The 21,662-nt window shown below is 34.3% G+C and overlaps 1 protein-coding gene across 2 annotated transcripts in view; it reads left to right on the top strand.

The window, feature by feature from the left end:
- LOC111048457 (protein prickle) overlaps window positions 1-21,662 on the top strand; it is a 357,446-nt gene that overhangs the window by 23,544 nt on the left and 312,240 nt on the right. The window contains exons 2-3 of one of the 2 annotated variants that reach the window (XM_022334450.2): window positions 11,898-11,972; window positions 19,051-19,128. In XM_022334450.2, the coding sequence (XP_022190142.2) occupies window positions 19,052-19,128 (77 nt within the window). In that variant the 5' untranslated portion in view covers window positions 11,898-11,972; window position 19,051. The remainder of the gene's footprint in view (window positions 1-11,897; window positions 11,973-19,050; window positions 19,129-21,662) is intronic. The other variant, XM_022334379.2, reaches the window with a different exon arrangement.

The following is a 21,662-nucleotide window of genomic DNA, read 5'->3' as shown; positions in this document are numbered from 1 at the left end:
ATCATTTTAACTCCATGTCTGCTAGACTATCCTAAGTGTTAATTAGGTAGTGATATGTTTGTGGATTGTTCAATATGGAAAAGTATCATTTTTAGAATACACATTCATTTCTGCCAGACAAATTAAGTGTTGATGTCGATAAATCTCTTGTCTGAAAACATAAGGTGATATAAGGAAACTAGAATCAACTACTGAAATTTATAAAAAAGAGAACATGATTTCAAGATATAAATTAATATAGAGCAGCTTAGTATCCCATATTATATCAAGAGCCTATTTATGGTATTAAAAAATGCTTCACAATCTGTTTCACTATAAAAAATACATTTCGGTTCCAATAATATTAATAATACTTCTGTGAATGATAATGTTAATAATACTCTGTGGATGGTCCATTGAACTAAATAACAAAATTAATAAAACAAACGAAGAGAAAAAAATAAATTATTTTTACACCTTTGATTTGGAAATAAGTTTGCTTAAAAAAAAACATCAAAACCTTATGGCTTGAATTAAAGAGAACAAGTGGTCCATTGAACTATATTATTCAATTCAAATTTTTTTCAAATTTATTTTGTCAATCAAAACAATTACAATTTCAAAGAAAATAGTATACATCACAGAAAATATAATCAGAAAAATCGTTAATAAACAAAAAATGAAATAGAATTAATCATATAACATGAGCTTAGTTTATCGAGAATGTATAAATGTATACAATAATACTTATAATTTAAAAATGATTTGACAAATTTTACTGAGCGCAAAAAATATATAAAATTTTCGTCCGCGCTCAGGAGTTAAGATAAGTCTTTATGCAGTGTTATAAAGAGTGCCCATGCAGTGTTAAAATCCCAATAATAAAAAAAAATGGAAATGAAAAATAAAGAATAATAGAAACTGAGAATTTCTGTTTCTATATTAGAATATAATTAATAAAACGAATAAAAAAGCAGAAATAAAAATATCTCTTATAAATTTCACAATCCTTCATAAATTTTTATAAGTTATTTGGAAAAGTTTGCTCAAAACAACAACAAAATACCTTCTGGCTTGAATTTAAGAGAATGAATAAATAGTCATATTTTCCTACATGTTTGAGCGAAAGTTGAACCAAAAATCTAATTTCGTATGTATAGGGAGTGACAAAGTAGTTATATTATCCACTTCTGTTTTGATTCGATTCCACTATTTCTAGAAGATGATTTTCATTCTGCACACGTATCTTTCTGTCTCCCTCCTTCACTTTTATTTGCTGGTTCCTGAGAGCCAGGCTGCTGCAATCTCGCCTTTTTTCACAGCCGCCTTAGCATGGTAGAGCGTGGATTTATTTTCTGGTGTCAAATGAGAGTTTATAAATACCTGGAGGTCCCTAGGAAATGTCTGATGGATATCCGATGCGTTCAACTTGGCCGCCTTACCTGCGGCTATCCACAATTCTCTTTTTCGTCTTGAGATGAATTTGACCACAATTGAAGAGAGACCAGTCCTCCTAGATTTTGGAAGTCTGTGGGCGATTGAAATATCGTCTTTATTGTACTCGACCCGAAGACACCTCGCCAGTACGGAAAGCATCTCGTAGACGTCCTCGCCCTTCGTTTCAGGAATTCCCACTATTTCAACGTTACTTTTTCGGCTACATTGTTGCAGGTCACTCACTTGCAGTTCTAGTTTCTTCACGGCACATTGCAAGTTTTCGTTTTCACTTTTGAGATTCACACATTCCGCTTTTAGTTCGTCATAGCCCCGCGACGCCTCCTCAAACGACTTTGAAAGAGTATCGAATTTGAGACCCAGATCTGAAGCAACTGTAGCTATGTCCTTTTTTAATTCCGATCTTAGTTCACGAATTGCTATCAGTATCGTGGAGTCGCTATTTAGGGTTACATTATCGGGATCTAGACGTCGGGAACCGACGATTTTGTTTTTATTTTGAACACAGGCATCGCATTTCCAGGAGTTTTTGTTAGCAGCACTCATTTTCTTAAACTTATCCGGATCACCTATTCGCGTACAGATTGCATGAAAATTATTCGCGCAATAATTATAATAATGCAATAGTAATTTCTAATGGGCTGAATCATGTTAGTTACCGTACTGCTTACTTGAGATTTTAATACTTATGAATCCTTGAGTCAAATAACATGTGACAATAATATTTTTTGAAATTTTGCGAGGTTTGCTGGGATTGGAATAAAATTCCAGAGTTAGTTGAAAATGGCACATAGCGCTTCAAATTAAGATTGTTCTAAGTAGCGAGAGCTGAAGACTTTTTGAAAAAATAGCTTCCAATAATCATGAACTAGGCTTTTGAAAAATCGTGTCCAATTTCAGTACCGTTGCTTACTTTCAGAACATAACAGTTACAGCAAACGTCATTTTTTGGAATCTCATCCGTAGCTTAACCGGTCGGCATGGTTTATTTCCAGCTGAATGATGGGTTCAATTGAAGATTGAAGAATTCACCGGTTCTTGTGACAGTTATTTAGAGTTTAGAGCTTAAGAAATTCGTGTCCTTTGAATTTGTTTCGACACTAGTAACTATTGATTCTATTATTATCTATTTGATTTGTGTACTGTGATGCAATGCTTGTATTATAATAATATAATGATTTATAGATTCTAGAATACTTTATCGTAGATGAGAATTACATATCTCATTAGGGATAGGCCTACTGATGTTATAATTTTTAACTGAGATCCAATTGAGTTATCATGATTCAAGAATCCAATATTACAATAATACAGTTTTGTACAATAAATGAATAATTGAATAAAAATAGATACTAGAGAATATTTTCATCGTTCAAAAATAGATCAATAAATAATGTTTTCAATAATTATTTGTATTACTCTGTTGCTAGTGCTAAATGCTAATTTCATTACTTGCTTGCTAAATATTTGAATAATCTTCTGTGGTGAATACTTTGGACTTCTCTGTGTTGAATCGCCGGCTCAGGACGAACCATAGTCACTTAACGTATCCATAATAATAACTAGTAGTTCTGTGAACAGTAGACCTCGCGCAGTTATAAACCACAGCCCACTCAGAGTAAATCCTGATGGACATCAGAGTAAATCCTGTCTGTATATCAGACAGAGTAAATGTACAGCATGTACAGTATGTCAGTATGTACAGTATATCAGTATGTCAGAGTAAATCCTGTCTGTATGTCAGACAGTGTAAATGTACAGTATGTACAGTATGTCAGTATGTACATCAGAGTAAATCCTGTCTGTATGTCGTGTCGGCGAGATATCGGTGTGAAAACGGCTAATTGCTGTTGGGGTTGGTGTATCAAAAAAACTAAGATCAAAAGCTAATCTCCTTCAAGACATACTGGCAACAGTTCAGCCCGAGTTCAAAGCAGAGAAAGGTCGAGAGACAATACTTATGTTATCTTTAGTTATTAACTAGCTTACCAGGCGAACTTCGTACCGCCAAAAAGTCAATGTATCTCAAGTCATACTTGACTTTATTTGGTGAATCAAGAAATTTATCTGACAATCAATATTTTTATTTACATCTCAATACGGACTTCCTATGTGCTTAAAACTACCGTCTTAATACCAGTAAACAATTTTATCACAGAGTGACGTGTTTATTACAGCTGGTAAGTTCATATAATGCTAAATTATATTATCACAACATGATCTTCCCGTTCTATGTTAGCCGCTCGGCCGACAATTTCGAAAACATAGGTCTGTAAAATGGATTAATATATAATTATTATTATTTATTTATTTATTAGAACAGTAACAAACACGATATTTGGAAAGAGAAACAGGCAATTGCCCAAAACTTCTTCAATTCCTTGATTTTGGCACATAAATAGCCCAAAGTGAGGTTAAGTTTAAAATTTCTGTTTTCACCAAAGATTAACACTCAGAGAATACGTATTCGAGATATGACTGATGAATTTTGAAGGGTTGATAAGAGCCGGAAATAACACTAAACAATCCGAAAGTTTCAATAATATTGAAATAAACTTGAAAATTTTGAGCAGAAAAATTAAAACTACTATCACTGCAACTATCAGCTGATTAAAATAAAAAAAATATAAAATAACTCTTACATTAGCCCCCCTATTAAAATTTCTGGTCAGAAACCATCTCCAATATTCACACAACATATTACCAAAGTTTCATGCTGTTCTGTCAAGTAGTTTTCGAGTCTATAGGGAACAAACAGACATTCATTTATATTATAATAATAATAATATCGAGTGACCTGGCTGGCTCAGGTCTGGTGTCAGAGTTTTCAGGTCGCAACTGATCAATTTCAGGGCCTCTGACATGACCTAACGACTGCTTTTTAGGCAGCCGGGACCGACGGCTTAACGTGTCCATCCGAAACACGGGAGTGGCCCGAGATAAATATCTTGCCCGGGCCGGGATTTGAACCCGGGCCTCTGAATCATAAAGCCAGCATCTGATCCATTTATATTATATTTATATATATAAATATATATAGATTGCATGCAATCAATAGTTCTATTAATAGTGCATTAAATTGCCTTCAATGAGGCATGCAATTAATAGTCCACACAGCATCTGATTTTTTACCAAGTTACATTGTGATATCAATCGCATGCCCTATTGATGCAATTGATAATCCACTCGACAGCTGATTTATGATGAATAATTCTAGTCTGATTTTTACGGTAATATTGGCGTTAGGAGGAGACTCCTTTTCCTTTTGTATTTTGTATTATCCTTAAAATGCGAAATTTAAAAAAACCCTATACATGCGTCGACGCGAAATTCAAAGAGGAACATACCTGTCAAATTTCATGAAAATCTATTGTTGCGTTTCGCCGTAAATGCGGATAAAGAGAAATGCAAATCCGTCAACTTGAATCTTAGATCTCATTTCGCTCAATAATAGGGTTCGTGAATTCATTATGAAAACAATGATAACTATAATGATATTTTCAAACTTATATTTTCAGTTACTAATTGACTGGAAATTATAAATGCACTGGATGCTGATTTTACTCTTGCAGTGCGGTATAGAATTGGCTAGAATTCACCTACATCCAGTCAGCCAACCTGATCTGTCGATCGCCCACTGTAAGCAGCTTTCTGTATGTCCTTCCTCTTTTTCCTCCTCCTTGTCTCTTTCTTCCCTTATTCTTTCTTTTTAGCAGGAGAAGCAGCTCGGTTTCCAATAGGAACCGTTACATCGGGACCCGAACCCAAGTAAAATTGATTCAAACACAGATAATGCGAAACCGGCTACATAGTGAGATTCATATTAAACTGCCAGCATTCCTTGGAAACAGCATCAATGCTCCCTGTTCAACCAATGCTGACTGTTCAAAGTGAGTCTCACTATAGCAGCCTCTTTGAGACCACTTGTAAGTATTATTAAGCTGCTCTGCTCCTTCAACTTTTTCAAACAATCAACTAAAAGTACAGGCTGCATTCTTTTTCAAAAGTCACTTTGAGATAGATTATAATTGAATCAGCATTTGCACAGTCACCTGCTAACTGTAATTATTGAACGGTTTATTATTTTTGTTATCATATTTTACTGTTATGTAAGAGAAAAATAACGTTGGGGTGATTTTGAATGTTCTGTTATTGCTGAGAAACGAAATAATTGGACTTTAATCTCAATTACTCTATGAAGAATTGGTTTGATAAATTATACTTTGGAAGTGATTATCAATTGAAACGGGTTTTCAAACAAGAACGATTACAGTTTTATTGCAAATTTTAAAAGTAATGCTTCACTGGAAATTTAAAATATTATTAGGATCATGTCTGCATAACATCATTTTTTCCATACATCGGTTCATAAATTCTCTGTAACTCAGTATATGTACGTTTTTACCATCAAACAAGGTGTTGTTAAGTACATAAAAAAAATAATTTAAAGTCAAAACATATTGTGAAAAATAAAAATATATTATGTTGAAAAGGGTTCTTTGGCCCGGTTGCACAAAAGCCGGCTAAATTCTAATCGTGATTAATTTCACGAGAACCAATCAGGAAAGGCTTTTCCATTAAGAAGGCTTCTCTGATTGGTTCTCCTGAAAGTAATCACAAATAAAATTTAACAGGCTTTTTTGTTCAACCGGCACTTATTCTTAATTAAATAATAAATAGTTCACTATACTTAGTGCCAGTTGGACAAAAGCAGGTCAATTTTAATTGCGATTAATTTCACGAGAACCTTCTCATCGAAAAAGCCTTCTCTGATTGGTTCTCGTGAAATTAATCACGATTAAAGTTTAGCCGGCTTTGTGCAACCGGGCCAAAGAACCCTTTCCAACATATATTTTATTTATTACAATATGTTTTGACTTGAAAGTAATTTTAGTTTTTATATAGATAGGCACAAAGTAGCCCAGAGCAGCTTCCACTTTGAAGACAACACAGTGAAACACCTGTAACTGAAATTCCCAGCCTTTTAGATGAAGATGAGAAACCAGATTCATAGCACTGGTAATTGATTCAAAGTGCTCGCTCTTCCATTATTCAGTCGTAGCTTCTGGAATCACGTTATTAGTTCTTATTTCGAATATGAGTTGACATCAAAAGACAGAGGAGGTCTCCTCCGATTCCGGTTTCACAGGACATAGGTCCTTCTTCCTTCTTCCTCCTTCCTCATTTAATTTCTGATCTCCTGTTCTTGTTTTTCCACCTTTTTGTTCCAAAACGGCTTGTTTGATGTTCACTATAATATTCTAGACAGTATCTCCACATCACTGCTACTTAATGAGGATCAACTTGGAGATTTTCGAGTCTTTAAAATAACCCAAGCGAGTCAATTTGGTTATGAAAGCCGTTCAAGCAACAGTAGTCTTTCAGCTTGTGAATTTCGTCCACTATGGATAATTAGCATTCTAAGTTTTCAAAACAATATATTTCTGAAATACTCATGTAAGTTCCATTGATTGATGTAAGTTGAATTAAATTCTATTTAGCCTTGATTCCCTACAACTTATTTATTCATTATACAATTTTCACTTGATAGAGAAAAGCTCTAGTGATGTATTAAAAGTCAATTTAAATATAGATGGGAACAATGAAGAATGAATGAATAGACTGATGATTGATATGATACATATAGGAACATGCATGGCTTATATTGGAGGTTTTTTTGGAGAAAAAAATCAATTTTGTAAGGGTAAATTTTTAATACAGTGTCTGTTTCTCCATCTGTAACCGTTACTTCAACAACAATATTCAGTATTGGAAATGGAAACATCGTAGTACAAGTTATTTACTAGTATTTCAATCTGATTTGAAAACTGTTCTCATTCTTCGAGCTGCTGGTTTCATACATGTAATGTATTAGAATGTTATTGTTTTCGAAACAAGTATTATTCTCCTCAAATGTTCGGTTTGACCTTGTTTCTTAATTTAATGTATTTCATCTAATCTAGAGACGGTTAAATTGTATTACTTTCAAGCCTCTTCTACTTTCCTATATGGACAATTGACACGCAACATATAGTATACTGCACTTAAATATCTCCCGCACGTAACATGCTCAATGGAAACATTATCCTAAATTTACAACCAACAAAATACTTCCATATGAACTCTTAAATACAATAATTATTTGAAGAAACGTGATACTTCCAAAATTATAATTTTTTCTACTAATCACAGAATAGACCGTTTAAATCAATTATTTTTATACAAACTGGAGAGTTTCGATATTCAAAGCTTTTTAAATTCTGGTACCAATTCTCATACTACTTTATTCGCGCCAATGTACCTAGAATACATGTAAGTTATTCTAGGTACCTTGATTCGCCCTATTTTATTACTGTTTTACCAATAATTGGCTTATTCCTACCAATTTCATATTGCTTTGGTCTATAGAAACCTTGGAGAAAATTTACAAATAAGGCCGGTTGCAGACGAACCACTATCGCATGTGGGATGTGGGACCGACATACCACAGAACAGTACGACTAACGCAGAGAGACATTCACACTATATTCGAGAAAACGCGCATTAGTGCAACAGTTTTAAGATGTTTGTACTCGGGTGATGTCATACTCGGATGTTTTTATCAGCTGTTTTCATCAGCTGTTTTCATCATACAGCTGTTTTCAAAGTCACAGCGACTGTGATTGTGGAACAGAAGTTATAGTCGAGTCAAGAAAAGGTTATGGAGGGAAAATTTGGGAAGACAATTTTTGACCCCACAGCTCTGTTAAGGCTGGTAAGGAGGTAAACATATCAAAAGTCCTCACCCCTACCCCATCTGCTAAGAGGGTGAGGGTGGTTTACAGGTACCATTTTTTGGTTTCTCGCATAAAACTAAAAAACTATGTATCCTACGGACTTGAATGTCTCATAACAAATTAAAGCTTACATAATTTCCTACAATATTCATCCACAACTATCTTTATATCTCCTCTAGTTTTCGAGATATCCGCTCTTGAGAGTGTGACATTTTTGAAAAAAACAGCGTTTTCTAATTTCTATCTTATAACATTTTAAAAATCGATGTTGATTATGAGCTTATAGAGCATTGAATTCATAATTTCACACTTTCACGGATTTTCCTACACCTTTTGCAGCAGCTTTAGTGTTGAGTGTGAAATCTTTATTTTTGCAACAATGCACCGATTGTCAAAGGATTTTGGAGGGAATCTTTTAAACAGAATTTTTGACTTTGCAGCTTTGTTGAGACTAGTTAGGAGGAGAGCATATCAAAGGTCCCCATTCCTAACTCATGTGCTAAGGGGATGAGGGTGGTTTAAAAGTTGCATTTTTCAGCGTTTTACTTCCACACTCATATCTTGAGAACAATGCGTTTAACCGACATAACTAACATTTAACCGACATTCAAAAATGAAGCTTGATAAATTCTCTACACTTTTTGTTCAATGAAATTTTGTGATTTTTCCAGAGATATTCGCTCTTGAAGGTGTGTAATTGTTGAAATAACAGGTTTTTATCCAATGTTTTGCTCTTTAAGGGCTTATAGCTCTCCAACAATGCATCATAAGAACTAATTCTTATCGTAGGTTTGTAGAGCATTGAATTCTCTTTGACTTGATGTATACTTTCTCTATTACAAGTTTTCATTTTATTCTTATAGCAGCTTCAATGTAGGGGGTGAAATTTTCATTGCTGCAAAAAGTGTTAACTCAGCTGTACCACACCTTCAACAGTCGGGAAAGAGATGCGCTCTTTTGCTATGTTCACCTACTAACTAGTCCAAATCAAGCTGCGATGTCAAAAATTGTGTCACAAGCTTCAAATGTCATTGTCAAACGATTAATTGTTCCAGCAATGAAAATTTTACCGGTTAAACGCATTGTTCTCAAGATATAAGCGTGGAAGTAAAACGCTGAAAAATGCAACTTTCAAACCACTCTCATCCCCTTAGCACATGAGTTGGGAATGGGGACTTTTGATATTCTCCTTGATATTATACATATTCTCCTCATAACTAGTCTCAACAAAGCTGCAAAGGCAAAAATATTGTTTAAAACATTCCCTCCAAATTCCTTTGTCAAGTGGTCTATTGTTGCAAAAATGGTCATTTCACACTCAAGACTAAAGCTGTTGCAAAAGGTGTAGGGATATTTGTAAAAGTGTGAAATTATACATCAAATTGAAGAGAATTCAATGTTTTATAAGCTCATAATGAACATCGATTTTTCCCATCGATTTTTAAAAAGTTATAAAAGCAAAATTAGAAAAAAATTGGTGTCTTTTTCAAAAATGTCACACTTTCAAGAGCGAATATATCGAAAACTAGAGGAGATATAAAGAAAGTTGAGAAATGAAATGAATATTGTAGGAAATTATGTAAGCTTTAATCTGTTATATTATGACAGTCAAGTCCCTATGATACATAGATTTTGTGTTTTATGCGAGAAACCAAAAAATGGCACCTTTGAACCACCCCCACCGCCTTAGCACAGGGGTTAGGGGTGGGAACTTTTGATATGCTTATCTCCTCACTACCCTCAACAGAACTGTGGGGTCAAAAATTGTCTTCCAAACATTTCCAAACATTTTTTTTTGAGCATTCATTGCCTGGACTACTAGGGAAAGCATAGCGCTCAAACCAGTGGTACGATAATCGCAAGAAAAATAACCGCTGCCGCAGCGTGCAACGTCATGTGGAAGTACAAGTGCCACTGCCATTCCGTATGAGCTGTGTTTGTGGTAGCCCAGAAGGGAAATAATCGCTCCCACATCCCACATGCAATAGTCGGTAGTCTGCAACCGGACTTAACACATCTGGAAGAATAGGTTCAGGAAGTGACTGGATGATAGCAAAATGAATTTATAATCGATCTCTCCAAACATTATGGTAGTTGAATGTAATGTTCATTGTGAGTTGATAGAAATGCGACTTATTTATTCAGCTTCTGTTGTATTGGTTCTTCCGTTGCTCTATGTTTGTACGCAGCTATAGCCTTGAGAGAGACAGTTGCACTGTCTGTTAATTCATAATCCGTACTGAATACCACGAGAATCAATTAAAAAAAACCTACTCTGATTAATTCTCATGAAATTTAATCCTGATTGAAATTGAACAGGTTTTTGCTCCTGGGCCTGATATTTTCATGTTTTAAAATCAGCTAAAAACTAAATAGAAAAAAAACATAAATATCCCATCAGCTACTCCTAATTCCTTTTATGATGTCATTACATGACACAAGACATACTTATTGATATTGATAGATCACAAGTAAATACTAAAGTAGTCAATTTAGATAGAAATTAAATTTAGTTGCATGTTAGTTTACATCCAAATTTTCATCCCTAAGCTTTTGGATTCATGCTAAGATCAAAGAAAGGAATCATATTTGGTATTCAATAATCAAAGTGATTGAATAAACTCTATTCAGATTTATGCAAATTCACATTGAAATGATCCCACTTTAATATTTATGATGATAAAGTTTAGGACATGAGAAATCAGTTACAATGAATGTTATACTAACTGTTATGAACGGACTCTTATATATGAATAAGTATCACGTATGAACTAAATATTATGCATGAATGTATGTTTCTCCATGGAAGAAAGAATCAGTGTATTGGCTGCTTTTACATTTTTGGATAAGTGAAACGAAAAGTAAGCGACTGGCTATGCCAAAAATTCCAAAATAAGCAGGAGATCCATGGGTACTAGAGTCATGAAATTCTGAATCAACTTAATTTGGAATTTAATTTTCAATTGCATCAAGCAAAAAAACATGATCTCTTCTAATTTGATAACTGTCAACGGGAAATATTAATTGCCAACGAATAAAGTCGAGGTCGACTCTTAAGCCCCACCCAATATACTACAAAATACGCTGCAATTAGACTATACTATTCTACAGAGAATTTCCAACAATCAATTATTCGAATGATTTGACTCAATAATTTTCATGCCAAGTTGTGGCCTAATCTCAAAAATGATTACAACAATTTTGGTAGAATTCAGATTATAAATGTTTCACAAAAATAATTGTATCTTTTAATTCCCGTAGCGAAGCACGGGTGCCCTGGTAGTACACAAATTTAATACATGATCAAAAAAGGACTAAAACAGGACTAGGACTAGACAGGACTAGGATTAGGACTAGGACTAGGACAGGAAAGGACTTGAAATGAAATCAGAACATGGAATTGACTTGAAAGCTTGAAAGTGTTGCTGAAAAGTTTGCAATAGACTCTTACAAGCAACTATTGAGTAGGGATGGATTGAGACCAATTTTGAGACAATGTGTATTCATATTTTTTATTTTGTATTTTCTGATGAATGCAGTATAGCGAGTGATGTCAACTTGAATTGCACTACCTGCAACAATGTTTTAATTTACAGAGATACTAACAATTTTTCACTCACAATTTCTGAGATACTTAGTTTTGTACAGTAGTACAGTACACTAATGAATTCACTATTTCGATTACAGGTGAGGAAAGATTCATCCTGAGTTTCATGTAGAATTGAGGTGACGCGGTGATTAGGTGGTAGCAAGAGCATGAAGGTAAGCTGCTAAGTCTTGTGTCAAAAACAGGATAATTGCCTTCAGCAGGCGATCATTAATCATGATTGAAATTGTAGCTTTTCTCTTGCAACGTTGAAGTTTCATCGTTATTTAGAATTAATGCTGCCGTTACGCAACACACTACTTAATAATATATTATGATGAAGTAAGTGAACTTACAAGACTTCATATATGATAGGATTTAGTTTGAATTTGAATGATTGTTATGAAACAGTCAATAACATAAGCACGATGGTGATGGCCATAATGTGAACGCAATAAGATGGATGACAAACTACTACGAGAATGAACAGAGAAACATTTCTAGCAGAAAACCTGACAGTAAGGAAAAAGTTTCAGGGAGGAAAATAGTTATAGGAAAAAATCCTAAACAGGACAAAACTCCTAACAAATGATGAAGATACATAACAGTTAATTTGACCATTAAACTAAAAGAGAGGTTTCCCGTGAAAAAACTCAAGCAATTAATTGAGTTTTTAAACATGTAGATCTTCTCTCAAACTATCGGGCTGCATCACTATCAATGACTTGATAACTGTTTGACATGATCCTGATGTCTAAAAACGATGTTAAACTGTATTAAACACGTTCATGGAATTCCATTGAAACCCTCCTTTTACAAAAGTTCAACGGAAATATTCCAACCAATTTGGTGTTTAAGCTAGTAAGGTTCAAATTAGTAAGGTGGTACCTACCATACAGGAAAACTTAGTCAAAAGCTGACTAGGAGACGTCTACTAGCAGACTACCTCTCTGGAAGTTTGTTGTCTCTAGCATAGATTCATTCTGCTCATATCCATCTTCAACGTTCCAAACTGTATCAAGTGGTAAGCCACTCTTCACGATCTACCATTAAATCAATATCATGTAAGCTATATTTCATGGTTCTACTTATTACAAGTAAAATATGCATTTCGAAGGAGTGTTTAAACTAGAAGGTAACCAAAAAAAGTTCGAATGTTCAATCTGCTAGCCTCATCCCTGATGTCATGTCACCTACAATAGAACTATCGGTGGGAGGAATAGAAGTCACAATAATATTCATCTGAATGAACCAAACTTCACTCCAGCTCGTTTACCCATCACTGAAATGTTGACTGCCGTCGGCATCTGCAAGCATGGCAGGCAGCAATGCAAGGCAACTCGTCGAAATGTTCACGAAATCGTGACCAGATTGTGCTCTTTTATTGGCTAAGCGCTGTGATTTCCCGCGTAATTCATTTCAATACTCCTCCTACAGAGCACGCCAGGCGTCTGTACCATAGAACTACAGGTATACTAACATTACTAACTAGTATGTAACATACATAGTGTTGTTTTTAGAACTGTATATAGTTTGTACGTGCACTCCAATACAGTACCGGTTATAAAATCTCGATAATTACTGATGATGCTCTTCTGGCGTCTGAATCTGGTTTGCAACTCGAAAAGCGTAAACTATTGAAAAATCACAAGATCACAAATAAAATAATCACAAACCACTCACGACGCCAACATTCTTCCCGACGAATATTGTTTCTTCACACTTTTCTTCTGTCCATTCTCGATCCAGCAAAATTAAATTATTCCACAACATTATAGTTCCACAAAATGATACTACACATACATGATACTTACACATAGCTATCTGATAGCGTTCAGTTTCACACCAGGTTATTAACCTTTAGAGAATCGGGATGTTAATTATTTTATCGACAATAATGAAGCGTGGAATAGACTCTGATTAACTGAGGGATAATCCAATGCATAAACGCCACGTGGCGTGGAAAATTGCAGACTATTAGTAAAATATCAATTAAAAATTTGGCATGGTTTATTGTGAGTGGGAGATTGAAAGTTGTAATTGAAATTTAATTATTCACCTATCACGTTTTGTCTGGGAAACTAACCATCGAAAATGAGGAGTATGATTAATGTGGATTTTTATTGTTTTTATGAAGCAATAATATTATATGCTGACTGTTCTAGAACTATACAAGATGATTTAATTCAGAATATAGAGAGTACAATACAGCTAAAGCATTATAATGAGAGCCAGAAGAGAGTACAATATAGCTAGGCTATAGCAAATTGATAAATAATCTATTATAATAATATAGTATTATCATAGATGAAGGATAAGTGAGGCCAGGTATAGCCCTGAGCCCAACTGTTATTAGCTTGAATAGTGGAAAATCATAACTGTATTGAAAAGTTTCAAATGGATTTTAGTTGATTGAGGAAATGATTTTTTTTTTAATTTTATTTTGAATGTACAAATAATGAAACTCATACTATTCATTATGATAAAATCAATTGGTGATTAGGGATGGAAAGTCCTTACAGAAATGATTTAATAAAACAGGGTTTTGACTTTTGAATATTTTTTGGCCTATATTATTCTTGTCTCTGGTATTATCTAGTACCCATACCCTCGAAGAAAGGTCAAGGGAATTACTGAATTTACTGAAAGACTAATTATTCTTTTATCCTAACTTTCCATTCTTGCTTCTCAAACAAACCATAATTGATGAATTATGAATAAATTTCAATCTCTCAATCACAATAAATTATCATGCCAAATTTCAATCTCCAGTGAATTCATCAGGTAGCAAAATTGTCCATCGATATATATATATATATATATATATATATATATATATATATATATATATATTATAGTTGTTGATACAACTGTTGATAGAACTTGGATTATTTATTTACTAATCTAGTGTAAAAATTTCAAATTCACAAATTTATTGAAGTTAATCACAATTTCATTTCAAGTTTTGAAAACGTAATTGTTTGGAACTTGTGTGTACTGCAGTAGTATGTCTTATCTCTGATTAGTTTGATCGTATATGAGAAAAATCATTATTTTTTTTTTTGAGAGTAAATATGTTATGATTGTTGATAGGTTTTTTCTCATTGAATGATATGATTATTGTTATGGAGTAACATATATAATACTTGTCTAATTTTAAATTAAATTAGAACTCATACAAATCTTGATAATCATACGTTATTACGTTTATCAGAACAATATGATTCCAGTTATTATATTTCATGATATGATGGGGCTATTATATCCTGAAACAAACATATTTTTCTTTGGAGAAACATTGATTAGTCTTGAGAAACGTAGAATGAATTCGGTGAAGAAGTTCATCTCATTGAATAATGGAGATGGCCGCTTTCATGAATGAAAGAATGCTCAGCGTAGCGAGGTTGCATGTTGTCTGTAGACCAGTAATTTGGGTTATCATCATCCATCAGCAACCAAACATTTCATTAGTAGAGTTGTTCAGCTGAACTATAATTTGACACTAACCGTCGGCTATTCCATTGAGGATTTGTGAGAATAGCGCGTTAAATAAGATAGAGAATGACAAATTAATATAATTATTTTGTATTCACAAGCTTTGTTGTGGAAGAGTTAACCGGTTTAGACGATGCTTAAATGTGAAGACTCACTCATGTACTCATTGATTGTGAACTGGAATCATTTACAAAAAAGTGGGAGAAGATTGAGAGCAAGATTTACAAAGTTTTGATTTACTATCATTTTGGAATGAAATGATAACTGGTTCATCTTCTCAATAATCTATTCGAGTGGGCTTCCATTCGTGTGTTAGAAGCTATAAAGATTGTAAAAATAATAAGCATTGAACATTCAAGATGATACTCATGATTACAAGTTCAGTTGACATTCAACAATTCAACTTTAATCGCTTTGAATAGTTCAATTGTTGAGTAGAGTGAAATATTACTGATCTTTGCTAATATCAAATATTTTGCTAAAATCTGCTATCAAATCTTTGACAAAATTGAAATCGTAATTGATGTCCAAGTGTCTCTCGAATATATAAGATGAGGAAGCTGTGTATTATTAAACTTATGGTTGTGATACTATATGTTTTTTCATTCAAATTTGAATATTTTTTATGATAGTAAATAATGCAGTACAATGCTAGAGAGCATTTCAGTTGTCATTACGAGCAGACCAGTTTCTTTTCAACTTGCATAACTGAAATGCCCCAACTCTATTCTGTTGACATACTTGTTTCAAATTGATTTAAAGACCTATCGGCACTCTTAACTTATCACACATGTTATCTTTGGCCTTTCTCCAGACTGCAGAGCGAAACAGTGCCTTGATCTCGTGACTCTGCTGCGTTGCACAGCAAAGTTGTTCATGCTAAAAGTGTTGGCCTTATTTCATATTGACAAGTCATGCCGTTCATTGGCAATTTTTCATCCCAGTGATGAATTCATATTAGGCCATGATACTAGAAACCTTCAACGGCTTTCAACATCAAGTTCAACATGAAAGTCTCACTAATAACTGCTTGAATTCGTCAGAGCGGAAATAATTTTCCCCTGTCTAGAATGTAGACATCTACACTCTAAATTCTAGGTTTTTGTTTCCATCCTCTCTCTCTCTCTCTCAGCCCATTGAGGAACTTGATTAGAATTCAAATTTAAGCAACTGAAATTCATGATAAATATGTTTTTATGTTTTGGATGTACTACTGTACACATGGAGAAACATTGGAGCATAGCTAATTTCTCAATTTGATTCCATCATTTACATACTCTATTTGATATTTATAGAATTAGTATGATATGATGCGAATGAAGAGGAAACAATGAAATCATCCACCACAACAGGGAATCAAGAAATTCACCATGCTAATGTAGATTACATTGGGTTTACATAACGAGTATACAATTTGAAGCTCACATTGTGCTTGCAGACGAAGATGGTATTTGATGAAGGTTATTTATGGGTGAGTGAGTATTTAATGCCTGCAGCTGAAGAGCTAACAAGCCTTACAATAGGGGATCGCCTCAATATCCAAGATGTACGGGTCGCACATAATTTTCAAGAGTCGGGGTGCAGAGAAAAGTTGCAGCCTTTCAACACACAAATCAGAAGAGTTTACATGCAAGGCTGATATCGAGGAATGCATGTTATTGGCGAAGAAACTGGTTCCCTTTTTCAATTAACTCTCGGCTAATTTTGAGAACATTGTAGCTAATTCTCAAGGCTGAATATTACGGGAATTATTATTTGCAATCAAGAGTCAACACAGTTTGAACTTGTAATGGTTTCAAAGAAGCTCAGGAGTACATGAATCAATGAATCATGATGAATTATTGGTACGTTCACCTTCCGTTGCATCTCTAGATACTGACTTGTCAAACATTTTATTTATTCATTAATATAGCTAAATTATTGATTGTATCCATCTCTTGAAAAACATTTTTAGAGAATTAATAAAATTATCACTTGTAGGATATTAATCTCTACAGTACACTTCTATGCATTTCCTGAAACAGATTTATATCCATAATATTAAGCTACTTCTACAAGCAAATCAAGAACTGATTAGTTATCTTGATAATTCGACTTCAAATATATTGCAATTAGTATCCTGGAATGTGTTGGTATTAGAGAAGAAAAATAATATATGATTGACATTGAAATTATAGTGGATGTTTTCAATTCATCCTAATAATAACTTTAATTTAGAGGACCATGTGTTCCTGTTAAAACCAACCATGGTCTAGCACATTAAAGTTTTTAGTAGTGGAATGGGCAAAATCTTCAAGTATCTCAAGAACTGCTATCATATCAATATAAGTTCTACGAACTCTTTTACAAAAGGAAAACTTTCATTAGTTACTAGAAATCTCCTATTTGCTTACGACATGGAACAATATTGATATACGTCCTGTTGAAAACGAAGCTTACTAGCTTAGCTTTACGTTACTAGCTTTCTATCGTACTAAAAACATTATTTTGTATTTTGAATATTTCAGCTCACTGTCGGCCCCAAATTACAAAAGAACATTACTTTCTTAATGAATGTCAACTTCATTAGAGTGAAGCTGCTCCAAGCTCTTTCTTTCTACCAGAGCATCAATCCCGATTAAATTTTTTTCTAAGAATGTTCGGCTGCCAATGCTTAGAGGTGGATGCTTACATCCACCTAAAAAAGGGGGCAGTATAAAAACTAGTTCAAAATGTATTTTATTGGGAATGAGCATTGTGCATTGTCAAGCTGTTATTTTAATGGGCTGTGAGAGCAACATCCTTTTAATTGCAAATGGAGCCGAATCCGGTTCCAAGATGGCGAACGAATTGGTCTTTTTTTAATGAGGTTTGTCTTTGTTACGAATTTGGTTATGGTCCTACCACACTTTTTCCTAAATCTGATTCAATATATCTGTGCTGACCGAGTGACAAACCTGATTAGGTTTTTGTTTTGTTGAAGGTACCTCGCCTCAGTACACCCAACCAAGGGAGTAGCGTACAGTTTAGTGAGGTCATGTCTGGAACTGGCCCACACTTGTTGTCTGCTTCACGCATTTGGGTGCTGTTCAATGTTGATAATTGATATGGACAGCTTTGGTCACTTCGAATTATCCATTTTATGTGTTAATTTTCGACTTGAATTAATTCTAGCAGTAATAGATTGTAGTTGTCGATTTGAGATTGTTGCCAGAAAGTATAATAGAAATCGAATATGATTTTGTTGCGTAGTACCGGTGCTAATATCCCAACAGAACAAAATTATAATGAAGGGGGTGGTGTGCTTTATGTTTTGTTTAAAATGCTCATGTGCATAGAATTAAAAAATATGATCAATTTTCACAATTTTTCAAAATAAAACAAAACTCGTTTCAATGAATATTGATTGTGTTAAAAATAATGCAATTTTAAATTAATTCCCAATAAAGCATTGGTAAGGAAATCATCAAAATTGATTTCCAAGTAAACTGTTAAACATTACAGAATCAATGGACATTATGTTTATAGCTACTGTAATTGTCCCAAACTCATTTATAATACATTTCACGCTACGTACTTGGTGCCACTATGTTTTTACAGTAATTCCACAAATTCACACGAGGTCTTCCAAGCAGTGATACCAGGACACGCGCAACTTTGATAAAACTCATTTTCTAGTTCTACTAGTTCAAAACAGGTGTACGGATAATAATATTCTGTGAACAAACCTGATAATCATATTATTCTCATTTCTAACATCCTTGTTTTGCTTATGTGCAGGATGAGTGACCAAGCTGAAGGTACCTATGGAAGAGGACCTCATCAAGCATGTTCTACATTCGTGCCACATTTTTGGAGGTGAGTTCCATTTTCATCATCCTTCACTTTCTTCTCCTAGATTGAAGTTTGGATATTCAGTTCAAAAATATCTATTCATAGAACCTGAATAGTTATTTATATTTTTTGATTCGTCGAAAACTGAACCAATTCAAGGGCATGAAAAGCTCGAATCTATTGAATATTTTTGAATTATATATTTAATATTTATATTTTTCAAGATAGATTTTGCAACTGAATTTGCCACTAGAACATTTTCTTCGTGATCAGAATTTGAGCCCATTGTGACGCAGAAATTGGGCAACATGCAAACTTACCGGTCAGCACTCAGCATAACAATCGCATAACATGAACTGCGGGTGGAAAACTTGTTTTTGTGCCGTTCCCTTTGCGTTTGTCGGGGAGAAGTTTTGGGGGATTAAAGTTCGAGGTGGAATCTGGGGGAGCTCAGTTCGAAGACGGAACTTGCAAAGATAAGACCGAGAATTATAGGTGGTTGCGAGGGGGAGGTTTCAGAAGAGAAGTGGACATTCTTCATCCCCCACCCTTCCCGAAGTATATAAGGTACAAGGAAACGATCTTTAGCCCAGGGGGAAACCAGTGCACGGCAAACTTGGTGGAGATTCAGAAGATGAAATACACGGTGAAAAACTTGAACTGAATCCATAGTCGGCGATCGGTAAGCATCTTCCTCAGATATGGCTGTTTTCACACTTACCGATTGTCGGCTGACATCGTCACGACACCCAGAATGTCCTTCGATTGACCAATTTTCATGAACAGCTGATTCTCAGCTAATAGGAGGACATTCTGGGTGTTGGCCAACAATCGTTAGATGTGAAACAGCCTTTGGTTGACTGATCCAGTTAGTTTGTTACAGATGGTAAGGCATATTTCAGTTTCAGTGGCAATCGAAATAATTGATATGAATATTGTAATAAGACAAACATCAATATTATTCTAACAAAGTTATTTTACAGACTCAATCAATGAATTTTATTTATTATAGAATTAGACAATGAAATAAATTGAGGTATAGTCAATCGCTGTGCTGTGTCTTATCTGTCACCAAAACTTTATTACTTTACTGGATAAACTTCAAGAGGTAATATGAATTAGAATTTTAGAATCCGATTGATGAAGATTGATCAATGCATACCTTATAGATGACTGATCGTGATATTATATTTGTAAGCTCTTGTGAGCGTACTCTCAACAGAGACTGTAGAGACTGTATTTACTCTCTACAGAGACTGTCCTCTTAGTCGAGCTCTCTTCCGAAGAAGGATTTGATCATAAAAATAATAATAACCATCAGTTCAAGATAGTTTGACAGATTTTGGAACATAGCAATGTTCACAACTTCTAATGTGATCAAACCCTACGTTTCTTGTGATTGAAAATACGAATTAAGACATTAGGCTCCACGCAAGAAAAGGAATCAGTACTTAATATCTTCCACCCATTGAAAATACAAAGTTCATTCTCTCATTAAAAAGTGTATTGAATTCTGAAAAAGGTCATGAGAATAAAGCACATGAAGAAGATAGGAATGTTTCTTGTGAGTTGGTATACAAAACGTGTTAATTTACATCTGCGATTGAGGAAGAGAGGCTGATTCTAAGGCTGACTTAGTAATTAATGGTCATGTATCAAAGTATACAGACACCAAATGGAAATGACCTTCAGCAGCTGTCAGTCAGTCAGTACAGCGCGACCTTTTAATTAGAGGAGGTGGGCGTTTGTTTTCAATCCGCAAAACGGTCAAAGAGAACACCGCAGTCCGCTCTCCGCCGTCCACAGCTGATCAATTCGAATGCCACTCTCCAATGACATTCGATTGGCTGAGAGTTTATAGAGTTCGATTCGAGTTGCAATGTTTTAACCATTCACAATCAACTTCAACCTTTTCACTCTCTACTGAAACTGTCGTTCAAGTTTAAATCTCTTTCGAAGATGGATTTGATCATACGAGGAATCGGAAAAATCAGATAGATTAATAGAGTTCGATAGCTTATGAAGTTATTCAACAGCAATCCACCATAGTGAGATACACGAAATTGGGATAAGATGTGGGCACTATTGGTGAAAATGTTTTGAACGATGGGACTTTAATCCAAAACTGGAAGTGTTTCAGCGGGAACATAAAAATGTTCAATATTATGCAAAAACGGCTTCACATGATTTTAAAATGATTGTTAATTTACAACTGAAAACTGATCTTTGTTGGTATGACATCATATCAACAAAGTGGAAAACTTGTTGCCGAAGAATACACGAGCATTGATTTAAATGTTGCCAAATGAAGAAACTAAAGTTTCTTGAGGATCTACACAATTAGAAGACAAAAATCTGCTCAACTTTGTAGATGAAGCTACTTGAACGATATGCCAAAGGTATAGAATTTAAGATTAAGCATTTCAAAGAAATAACAATTTCGAGACTTATCATAACTTTATTTATCACTTTTGAGATTAATAATTACCTTTCTGGGCTAATTTCCCTAGTGAATTTAATAGATTATATTACATTACAAGGCATTCCTTGTTTGTGAG

Source organism: Nilaparvata lugens, chromosome 2 (genome assembly GCF_014356525.2).
Source record: "Nilaparvata lugens isolate BPH chromosome 2, ASM1435652v1, whole genome shotgun sequence".
Classification (NCBI taxonomy): Eukaryota; Metazoa; Arthropoda; class Insecta; order Hemiptera; family Delphacidae; genus Nilaparvata; species Nilaparvata lugens.
This window is presented reverse-complemented; position numbering and strand designations above follow the sequence as displayed.